This window comes from Rhincodon typus, chromosome 2, assembly GCF_021869965.1.
Source record: "Rhincodon typus isolate 14 chromosome 2, sRhiTyp1.1, whole genome shotgun sequence".
NCBI classification, from domain to species: domain Eukaryota; kingdom Metazoa; phylum Chordata; class Chondrichthyes; order Orectolobiformes; family Rhincodontidae; genus Rhincodon; species Rhincodon typus.
Window position 1 is genome coordinate 17,687,626 of NC_063333.1, and position 11,666 is coordinate 17,699,291.

Below are 11,666 nucleotides of genomic sequence, written 5' to 3' on the forward strand. Positions count from 1 at the left end.
GGCCTAGACCCTTCATCAGAAATGGGGGAGGGGAAGGGGGTTCTGAAATAAATAGGGAGAGAGTGGGAGGCGGATAGAAGATGGATAGAGGAGAGGATAGATGGAGAGGAAACAAACAGGTCGAAGAGGCGGGGATGGAGCCAGTAAAGGTGAGTGCAGGTGGGGAGTTAGGGAGGGGATAGGTCAGTCCAGGGAGGACGGACAGGTCAAGGGGGCGGGCTGAGGTTAGTAGGTAGGAGATGGGGGTGCGGCTTGAGGTGGGAGGAGGGGATAGGTGGGAGGTAGAACAGGTTAGGGAGGCGGGGATGAGCTGTACTGGTTTTGGGATGCGGTAGGGGGAGGGGAGATTTTGAAGCTTGTGAAATCCACATGGATACCACTGGGCTGCAGGGTTCCCAAGCGGAATATGAGTTGCTGTTCCTGCAACCTTCGGGTGGCATCGTTGTGGCACTGCAGGAGGCCCAGGATGGACACGTCGTCTGAGGAATGGGAGAGGGAGTTGAAATGGTTCGCGACTGGGAGGTGCAGTTGTTTATTGCGAACCGAGCGTAGGTGTTCTGCAAAGCGGTCCCCGAGCCTCCACTTGGTTTCCCCGATGTAGAGGAGGCCACAACGGGTACAGCGGATGCAGTATACTGCATTGGCAGATGTGCAGGTGAATATCTGCTTGATGTGGAAAGTCTTCTTGGGGCCTGGGATGGGGGTGAGGGAGGAGGTATGGGGGCAGGTGTAGCACTTCCTGCGGTTGCAGGGAAAAGTGCTGGGTATGGTGGGGCTGGAGGGAAGTGTGGAGCGGACAAGGGAGTCACGGAGAGAGTGGTCCCTCCGGAAAGCAGATAAGGGTGGGGAGGGAAAGATGTCTTTGGTGGTGGGGTCGGATTGCAGATGGCGGAAGTGTCGGAGGATGATGCGTTGGATTACAAATACATTGTTGCTTCAGTATCACTGAGTCAAAATTCCAAAACTCGTTCCCTAACGGCATTAAAGGTATACCTACATCAAATGACTGCAGCAGTCCAAGAAGGCAGCTCACCAACACTTTCCCAAGTGCAACTTGGAACAGGAAACAAATGTTATCAAGTGATGTCCACATCCTATATATGAATTATAAAAAAAACTAGCCTCATTTTCAATACTAGCCATGGATCCTTGCTTCTTGCGAGTTCTTGACTTTATCATTTGTGGTCCCTATCCAAACCACTTTTATGTTGATTTCCAAATGCCAACAAGAACTACCACGGCCTTGCTTCCTGCCCATCCTAAATGTCACACACCCTGCAACATTCAGGCCTCAATCTCTGTCATCTGCGAGCATGTCTCTGTAAGGGCTACATAAATACAGGTCCCAGATCTCTGCAGAAGGGCACTCTGATGAACATTTTAGTTTTGTCATTGCTACAAATTCCAGTCCAGAAACCCACAAAGTTGTGCATAAATACAAATGCCTCACATTTTCTGACACTGAAACTCTGGCCAATGTTATGGAAAAACAATGTTCCTATTTTAAAGAATGGCAGATGTAATTCTTGCCAGAAAGCATGAAATGAAGGGGAAAAAGAAGTTTCTATCAACAGGTTGCTAAGTTATTAGAGAACACAGATAATTGGCCAAAAAGTACTGAAGGAGAGATGATGAAAATAATACTTTTGTGCATTGAGTTATGATCTGGAAAGTACTAGCGGCACATTCACATCCAGCCACAAGAGTCTAAAAGGGAATTGGATATATACCTGAGAAAATACAAAGTGAAATTGGAATAGAGGAGAGTAAGGCTACTTGATAGCTTTCTCACAAAACCTGGATAGGAACAACAGTTCTTTAATGACCAATTTATTTTTGAGGTGTACAGAAGGACCAAGGCTCAGCTCTACGCACGATAATCAGAATCTATAATGACAATGACAGTTAATGAGGTCATAGGAATTTATGGTTGGAAAAAAAAGTCAGCAAAAATGTGATAAAAGAATAACAATAGGAGGCAAGATTTGTCATAAAGTACAAATAGAGTAAAGATTTTTACAAGATAGTACTTGAAATCCCACAGCATTGCAAGTGCAAGTCAAAATAGCTGTGCCTCTCAATAATTGGATAAGGACATGGACTTCAAAATGAGGACTGAATTATGTTCTTATTTCTTGTACAAATTGTTATACCCATATTTATAACAAATGCAAATTTGTTCTGCAATTGCGTCAGAGAAAATCCCAAGTTTACACAGAAAGATTCTATTATTAATATAAACATGGAAATTTAAAGTTGAAAAACATCAAAAAAGTGCACACACATACAGAACATTCTTAATACATTGAGATAACTGTATTAGTTTTTGCATTATGGTGCAGATGAGTACCATTTTCACCATTAGTAAATGTGACTAAACGTAGTCTAGCTGTCCATTACATTAACCACGTCCTACATGGTCAGATATTCAGTTCTGTATAAAGGTATAACATCCTCCACTTCAGCACCCAAAAGGCTGAAACAATAATCTTCAGCCCACCCCCTTGTGTGAACTCCGTACCCTTACCACAGATTCCATTCCCTTCCGAAGCCATTGGTTCAGACATCCTGCACTAGAGAGTCAGGTTTCCTGTTGCTGATTGCTAATGACATCACATAAAACATTTATATGTACACATCAGGAGGAAACTGATTCCATCTCAGCTAAAGTATGAGAAGCTTGAAAAGTATTTTCTGTAATTTCAGACAGGATATAAAGCTATTTTCAATTGTTCAATTTTATACAAATCTTAGTACTTATTTTAGTTCAAAGCTAAAAATGCTTGGGTAATGAACAAACTGGGCTCTTTCCCTCAAACAGAAAAAATTGAGGGGTGACCAGATAGTGGTCTTCAAATTATTAAAAGGCCGACACAGCAGACCGGATGTTTCCCTTTACAAGGAGTTCAATAGCTGAACCCACAGACATAAGACAACCAAAAAAATTTTAAATGAAGGGATGCAGGACAAATCTCTTTCCCCAGGAGTGGTGAGAAATGTGAACTCACTTTCATTGAGTTAAACAGCACTGATGCAGAAACTAGGTCAAGAACACAAAGGAGAAAGGAAAAGAACATGATGATACAGTGACACAAAGTGCCATTGAAGGAGACTTTCAGAATATAACAAGTGGCACGGGTCTGTTGGATCAACCAGCATCTTTCAGTGCTGCAAAACTATGTAATCAGCACCTATTTTTTCCCAGACAAAACATCCCCCATCATGACTATTCCAAATTAACCAAGTGAAGAAGGCACAATGAGGAATTATTTACAGTCAAAATGTGATCAAAATGCTCATCAGTTCATATCTAATCAGCTTAGTTTTTATGACAATTATAAACATAGCCCATGCAGTCCATCTAAATTTTCATAGTTTGAATGGACAAAAATGCTTGCACATTTATTAAAGTACATCATTGTACCATTGTGCTCTTTTATGTGTAATGTCCCTGCTTCTCAATTTTACTGCATGCTGAAGAGGAGGAGGATATTAAAATAATTCAAATAGGGAGGAAGAAAGTAAAATAGCATGGAAAAAAGTTGGAGCTCAAGAACACTTTTACATAAAAGTGTCATATGATAGGCAACTGTGATTCATCCAAAAGTTGGTACCAAACTATTCATAATTTGCAGCATGTTATTATTAGATTGAAGGTATCAGAAATCAGAGTAGTTTCACAGCTCAATTTCAGTGTACCAGTATGAGAGTGCAAGCAGGCACAGAGAGAACGGGGCAGGCAGAGAAAGAGAGCGGGCGCAGGCACAGAGAGTAAGAGAGAGAGAGAGAGAGAGAGAATGGGGGATAAGGAGTATAAATATAGAGAGTGGTGGGGTGCGGCACAGACAGAAACAGTGAGGGGGGCAGGTACAGATTGCAAGAAAAACAGGGCAGGCAGAGAGAGAGAGAGAAAGATGAGAGAGACAGAGAAAGAGAGAGACAGAGAAAGAGAGAGACAGAGAGACACAAAGGGAGACATATACACTGATATTGGAGAAAGCTCATCCCCTCAGAATCAACAATAGTGTCAAATTCACTCTAATTTCTAACACTTGAGCTTTTGCTTCAACCATTAAGCGAAGTTAAGGTTAAAATCACACTTAAAAATGGGCAATAATTATGACATTTTCCTTCCTAGCACTGTTCCAATCCACAAATTAATAACATTATTCAACCTAATCAACAAATGTAATTAAGAGTTTACATTCACCGACAGGCAGCGGTTTCACATTCCTCTACCCAAGCACGGAATACATAGTTCACAAAGATGCCTAACAACTTTTGTTCATTTAATTTCTACCTATGACGGATTCTGCTTCTATTAAGCTCTCACTGTATCGATTGCTTCGAATAAAGTCCATTTGGTTAAAACCAACTTCAAATGCCAGCCATTCCACAGTTGCGAGCCATCTCGTTTAAGTGGCTAAAAAGATTATGGCTTCAAGTTCCATTCCAGAGACTTTAACATAAAATCAAAGCTATCATGACAACATTGTACTGTGTGGTGAGTTGTACCATTTTTTTGGGATAATATGTTAATCCAAGGCCCTATAGCCTTCTCAGGTATACATTAAATATCTCATAGCATTATCTTGCAAGGCAGGGTAGATATCACTGGATGCTCTGATCATTAATTTTTCCAAAATAAACATGACTAAAAATTAGAATATCAGGTTATTGTTTGTGGGACATTGCTGTGCATTAAATTCCATTAAAAAACTTTGTCACCTACATCTTGCTCCAAGGGCCATTCACTCATCCCTATGCATACTAGCTCCAAATCTAACAAGTCAATTTTAAAATCTTCATCCTTATTTTCAAGTCAGCCTCAAACCACACAAACTACAGACCAGTGAGCCTGATGTCAGTTGTTGGAGGGATTCTGAGGGACAGGATTTACATAAAGGCAAGGACTGATTAGAGATGGTCAACATGGCTTTGTGCATGAGAAATAGCATCTCACTAACTTGATTGAGTTATTTGAAGAACTAACAAAGAAGATCGATAAAGGCAGAGTAGTAGACAATGTCTATATGGACTTCAGCAAGGCGTCCGACAAGGTTCCACGTGGTAGACTGGTTAGCAAGGTTACATCACATGGAGTCCAGGGGGAACTAGCCAATTGGATGCAAAATTGACTTGAAAGTAGGAGACAGAAGGTGGTGGTGGAGTGTTTTATTTGGACTGGAGGCCTGTGACCAGCGGTGTGCTGGGGTCACTGTTTTTCGTCATTGCTATAAATGATCTGGATCTGAATATTGAAGGTAGGGTTATTAATTTTGCAGATGACACCAAAATTGGTGGTGCAGTGGACAGTGAATAAGGTTGTCTCAGGGTACAATGAGATCTTGATTAGATGGACCAAAGAGTGGCAGATGGAGGTTAATTCAGATAAATGTGAGGTGTTGCATTTTGGTAAGGAAAATCAGTGCAGGACTTATACAATTAATGGTAGGACTCTGAGGTTGGTGCTGAATAAAGGGACTTGGTGGGTGCAGGTGCATAGTCCCTTGAAAGTGGAGTCACAGGTAGACAGGCTGGTCAAGAAGGGATTTGGCATTGGGTCAGTGCATTGAGTACAGGAGTTGGGATGTCATGTTGCAGCTGTACAGGACGTTGCTTAAGGCACTTTTACAATAGTGTCCTCAATTCTGATTGCCCTTCTACTGCGAAGATGTTGTTAAACTTGAGAGGGTGCAGAAAAGGTTTACAAGAATGTTGCCGGAATGGAGGGTATGAGCTATAGAGAGAGGCTGAATAGGCTGGGGCTATTTTGCCTGGAGCATCGGAAGCTGAGGGGTGACCTTGCAGAGGTTTATAAAATCTTGAGGGGCGTGGACAGGGTGAATAGTCAAGGGCTTTTTCCCAGGGTAGCAGAGTCTAAAACTAAAGGGCATAGGTTTAAGGTGACAAGGGAAAGATTAAAGAGAGATCCGAGGGGCAACTTTTTCACACAGAAGGTAGTGCGTGCGTGCATGCAACAAACTGCCAGATGAAGTAGAGGAGGCAAGTACAATTACAACATTTAAAAGGCATCTGGATTGGTAGATGAATAGGAAGGGTTTAGAGGGCCAAATGGGTCTAGATCAGTTCAGGATATCTGGTCGGCATGGACGAGTTGGATCGAAGGGTCTGTTTCCATTTTGTATAACCCTATGATTCTATTTGTAACATCCTTCAGTTGGACAAGCATCTCCTCCAATTCTGGGCATTTGCATATTTAATACTTGATTTGCTCCACTATTAAGAGCTGCCAAGTCTGGCATCCCTATCCTAAGTCTTTTAGTCATTCGTCCTGAAATCGGTGGATAGAACGTAACCTGAAAATACTCAGCAGGTCAGGTAGTACCTGTGAAAACAAGCAGATTTAATGTTCCAGATCAATTTTTATGCATCCTTCTCTTTCTCTCTTTTCTGATCTTTTTCCCTTTTCTTCATCTTCTGATGTCATGGGGAAGCTGGAGCAGTGCTCAGCAGGTTGTTGGCTGCATTAGTGGCAGTGCCTGGTGAAAGGACTCCTGGCTGCAGTATGCCTGAAGCATGGACTCAGCAGGTCATCAAAAAACGGCAGTGGTGGTACCTGGAGTGGGGACTCTTGGCAGCAGTGAGTTGCTGTGGCAGAGCCAGTGCCCACAGCGGGGACTCTTGGCTGCCATAGGCCTGAAATGTGGGGACTCCATGAGGCCTGGTACGCCTTGCAGAAGCTCAGGAGCTGTGTTGAAGACCTCTTGTACTGATGAACTCTATTTATGTAATTTTGTTTTATTCTTTTGTAACTCAAAATGGCACCAGATTGTGGCAACAAAATACTTTTCACTCTATCTTTCTATATGTGACAATAACTAACTCAAATTTATTGATCTGGAACATTCTGTTTCTCTCCACAAGTACTGCCTGACCTGCTCAGATTGTCCAACACTTTCAGTGTTGATTTCCAGCACACATAGTAAAGGGAACATAAAGGTAAAATCACCATAGTACCAGAAGGCCATATGACTGCTCTCCCATTATATAGAAATGACTGTGGTGAGTTTAACCCATGGGTCATCATGCCCCAGGTGAGCGAAAGTTGAGAAGGCAGGACTTTCCTGGTAACCTCAGTCAGTGTGGGAATTGAACTCGCACTGTTGGCATCATTCTGCTTTGCAAACTAGCTGTCCAATCAAGTGAGCACCTACAACACTCCTTCCACAACTCACTATCACAATGTGTCTTACTTGAGCACATAGGGATGTTATACCACGTCAAAATAGGGTGTTAATGAAAGTTAATATAACAAAGGCTGGAAACGTTTTTATTTCAGATTTCCAGCATATCACTTTGTTTTAATTCATTCACAGGATGAGGGCGTTGCTGTCAGTTAAGAGTCAACCATGTAGCTGTGGGTCTGGAATCATATGTAGGCCAGGCCAGGTAAGTATGGCAGTTTCCTTCCCTAAAGGACATTAGTGAACCAGATGGGGTTTTTCTGACAATCGATTCATGGGCATCATTAGACTCCTAATTCCAGACTTTTTTATTGATTTCAAATTCGAACCCAGGTTCCCACATCATCTGGATCTCTGGATTAACAGTCCAGTGATAATACCAGGAGGCCATCTCATCCCCTGTAATGATGTAAAACATCAATGCCAGCTACAGATGGTATGCAAGTTTCATCTTCTGTCCTTACGACCTGTTCTTTAGTTGAAGAGTGAAGGCGTGTGGGTGTGTGCGCATGTAAGACCATAAGACATAGGAACAGAAATTCGGCCATTCAGCCCATTGAGTCTGCTCCATCATTCAATCATGGCTGATAAGTTCCTCAACCCCATTCTCCTGCTTTCTCCCCATCACCCTTGATAATCAAGAACCTATCTATCTCAGTCTTAAATGTACTCAATGACCTGGCCTCCACAGCCTTCTGTGGCAGTGAATTCCATAGATTCACCACTCTCTGGCTGAAGAAGTTTCTCCTTATCTCCGTTCTAAATGGTCTTCCCTTTACTCTAAGGCTATGCCCTCGGATCCTAGTCTCTCCTACATCTTCCCAACATCCACTCTGTCCAGGCCATTCAGTATTCTGTAAGTTTCAATTAGATACCCCCTCATCTTTCTAAACCCCAATGAGTATAGTCCCAGAGTCCTCAAAACGTTCCTCATATGTTAAGCTTTCCATTCCTGGGATCATTCTCGTGAACCTCCACTGAACGCGCTCCAGGGCAAGTACATCCTTCCTGAGATTTGGGGCCGAAAACTGCACACAAAACTCCAAATGTGGCCTGACCAGAGCCTTATAAAGCCTCAGTAGTACATTGCTGCTTTTATATTGTCAAGTCGGCACAAGGAAGTGGGAAGTGTTGGGTATTCTAAAAGGCATTAGGGTGGACAAGTCCCCAGGTCTGGATGGGATCTATCCCAAGTTACTGAGGGAAGCGAGAGAGGAAATAGCTGGGGCCTTAACAGATATCTTTGCAGCATCCTTGAGCACGGGCGAGGTCCCGGAGGACTGGAGAATTGCTAATGTTGTCCCCTTGTTTAAGAAGGGTGGCAAGGATAATCCAGAAAATTATAGACCAGTGAGCCTGACGTCAGAGGTGGGGAAGCTGCTGGAGAAGATACTGAGGGATAGGATCTATTTACATTTGGAAGAAAATGGGCTTATTAGTGTTAGGCAGCATGATTTTGTGCAGAGAAGGTCATGTCTTACCAACTTGATAGAATTCTTTGAGGAAGTGACAAAGTTAATAGACGAGGGGAGGGCTGAAGATGTCACATACATGGACTTCAGTAAGGCATTTGATAAGGATCCCCATGGTAGGCTGATGGAGAAAGTGAAGTCGCATGGGGTCCAGGGTGTACTAGCTAGATGGATAGAGAACTGGCTGGGCAACAGGAGACAGAGAGTTGTAGTGGAAGGGAGTTTCTCAAAATGGAGAACTGTGACCAGTGGTGTTCCACAGGAATCCGTGTTGGGACCACTGTTGTTTGTGATATACATAAATGATCTGGAGGAAGGTATAGATGGTCTGATTAGCAAGTTTGAAGATGACACTAAGATTGGTGGAGTAGCAGATAGTGAAGGGGACTGTCGGAGAATGCAGCAGAATATAGATAGATTGGAGAGTTGGGTGGAAAAGTGGCAGATGGAGTTCAATCCAGGCAAATGCAAGGTGGTGCATTTTGGAAGATCCAATTCAAGAGCGAACTATACAGTAAATGGAAAAGCCCTGGGGAAAATTGATGCACAGAGAGATCTGGGTGTCAGGTCCATTGTACCCTGAAGGTGGCAACGCAGGTCGATAGAGTGGTCAAGAAGGCAGACGACATGCTTTCATTCATCGGGGTATTGAGTACAAGAGTTGGCAGGTCATGTTACAGTTGTATAGGACCCCATTTGGAGTACTGCGTACAGTTCTGGTCGCCACATTACCAAAAGGATATGGATGCTTTGGAGAGGGTGCAGAGGAGGTTCACCAGGATGTTGCCTGGTATGGAGGGCGCTAGCTATGAAGAGAGGTTGAGTAGATTAAGATTATTTACGTTAGAAAGACAGAGGTTGAGGGGGGACCTGATTGAGGTCTACAAAATCATGACAGGTATAGACAGGGTGAATAGCAAGAAGATTTTTCCCCCAGAGTGGGGGACTCAATTACTAGGGGTCACAATTTCAAGGTGAGAGGGGAAAAGTTTAAGGGACATATGCATGGAAAGTTCCTTACGCAGAGGGTGGTGGGTGCCTGGAACACATTGCCAGCGGAGGTGGTAGAGGCGGGCACAATAGCGTCATTTAAGATGTATCTAGACAGATACATGAATGGGCAGGGAGCAGAGGGATACAGATCCTTGGAAAATAGGCGACAGGTTTGGATAGAGGATCTGGATCAGCGCAGGCTTGGAGGGCCAAAGGGCCTGTTCCTGTGCTGTAATTTTCTTTGTTCTTTATTCTTTCTTCAAGTCCTCTCAAAATAAATGCCAACATTGCATTTGCCTTCCTGACTACTGACTCAACCTGCAAGTTTACCCTTGAGAGAATCCTGGACTCGAACTCCCAAGTTGTGAGATAACAAGGTGTAGAGCTGGATGAACACAGAAGGCCAAGCAGCATCAGAGGAGCAGGAAAGCTGACGTTTCGGGCCTAGATCCTTCTTCAGAAAATCAGCATCTTCAGCATCTGCAGTTCCTACTATCTCCCAAGTAGGTGTGTTACTGGGGCCGGGGGTGGGGTGAGGGAGGGAAGCGGTTAACTGGTTATCTTCCTTATTTCTAAATCAATCCGTATTATGACATCTCCGGAGGTCACCTCTCATCCAACCCTCAACCAGCTCCTTCTGGAGGTTTTTGAACGAGTTTTTAAAGTGTTATCTGTGACATATGCGAGTTGTGGCAATAAATGACAGTGCAACGCCCTGGACTGTCCCCTCACTCACTCACCTCCGCAATACAGTTCCGAGTCCTTCTCCCCACGCACCTGGGGACTCAGTGCCAGCAAAGCCACCAGCAAAAGCGCGAGCGTCCCGCGCCGCAGTCTCGAGCCCATGGTCAATCCACGCGCCTCTAACCGTCACCTCACTCTTGGGGAGGGGAAAAACAGATAAACACCAACAACCCCCCCGACAAAACTTCCCTCGGCCCGATCTACCAGCCCCCGCTCTTCACACCGGTTTTTTTTACAAAAACGAAGAGTGAGGACTTGAAAGTTTCTCTCCAAAAAGATAAGTTGGGCCAAAACGGAGTCCCGAGTTCTCTTGAACTACAGCCGAACTTGTCTGACGGAATCCCAGACGCCCACGTCCATCATTCCTCCCTCGCTTCGTGTTAATGTTTAAAATTGATCGATCGATGGAACTCTACATCCCACGTACGGTTCTCACGACAGGATGACTCCCGGAAAAGGAAGACAACGAGGAGTTAGCTTACAGGTGAGGGCGGGGGAAGGGGGTAGGAGCAGTTGGACGCCCCGCCCCTGACTCCCGGTCTCGCCCAGCGCGGTTAGCCCCGCCCCTTAGCGCGCAAACCCCGCTCCCTACCATACTAGCACCGCCCCTTACGCAACAATCCCCGCCCCAAACCCTGGCCAGCGGCCCTACGCTCCTCGCAATCACCGCCCCTCACGCTGTAAAGCCCGCCTCTTACCCTGGGGTCCCGCCCCTTTTCTTCCCGGCTGTTCATATTCTCAACTTCGCTCCCACGCCCCCACCCTCACAAGTCGGAGATCCGAAGTCTCCGCCCCCTACTCATTCCCTCAGCCACTGAGCTACCGATACGTGTGCGCCCAGTCGAAAGTAACCCATGGGAGAATCAGGAAGGAGGGAGAGCAGGTTCAGTGGTCGGAGTGCATTCCAGATCCAAAGCCCGTGCTGTACGAATTTACATCTGCGCTGTTTTGCTGTTATGATTTCATGAGTAGGAATGTCTTCCCCGATCAACTCCGTCCAGAGCCTTCATGATTTTGAATACTTTAATTAGATCCCCTTTCAGCCTTCTTTGTTTCAGGAAAACAGTCCTAACTTCTTCAATCTATTTTCATAACTGAAATTTCTCAATTCTGGAACCATTCCCATGAATCTTTTCTGTCTCCTTTCTCATGCCTTCACTGCAACCCTTAGGTTTTGCCCAGACCTTGGCTAGACTGAGAACCTATACTGGGGAACCTTTATAGATTAAGGGTACAACTTCGGTTCTGG

The 11,666-nt window shown here is 44.5% G+C and overlaps 1 protein-coding gene across 1 annotated transcript in view; it reads right to left on the reverse strand.

The window, feature by feature from the left end:
- Nucleotides 1-10,948, reverse strand: part of cnpy1 (canopy FGF signaling regulator 1) — an 84,117-nt gene extending 73,169 nt beyond the window's left edge. The window contains exon 1 of the mRNA XM_020510829.2: nt 10,414-10,948. Coding sequence (XP_020366418.1) covers nt 10,414-10,519 — 106 coding nt within the window. The 5' untranslated portion in view covers nt 10,520-10,948. The remainder of the gene's footprint in view (nt 1-10,413) is intronic.
- Nucleotides 10,949-11,666: the final 718 nt, after the last annotated feature.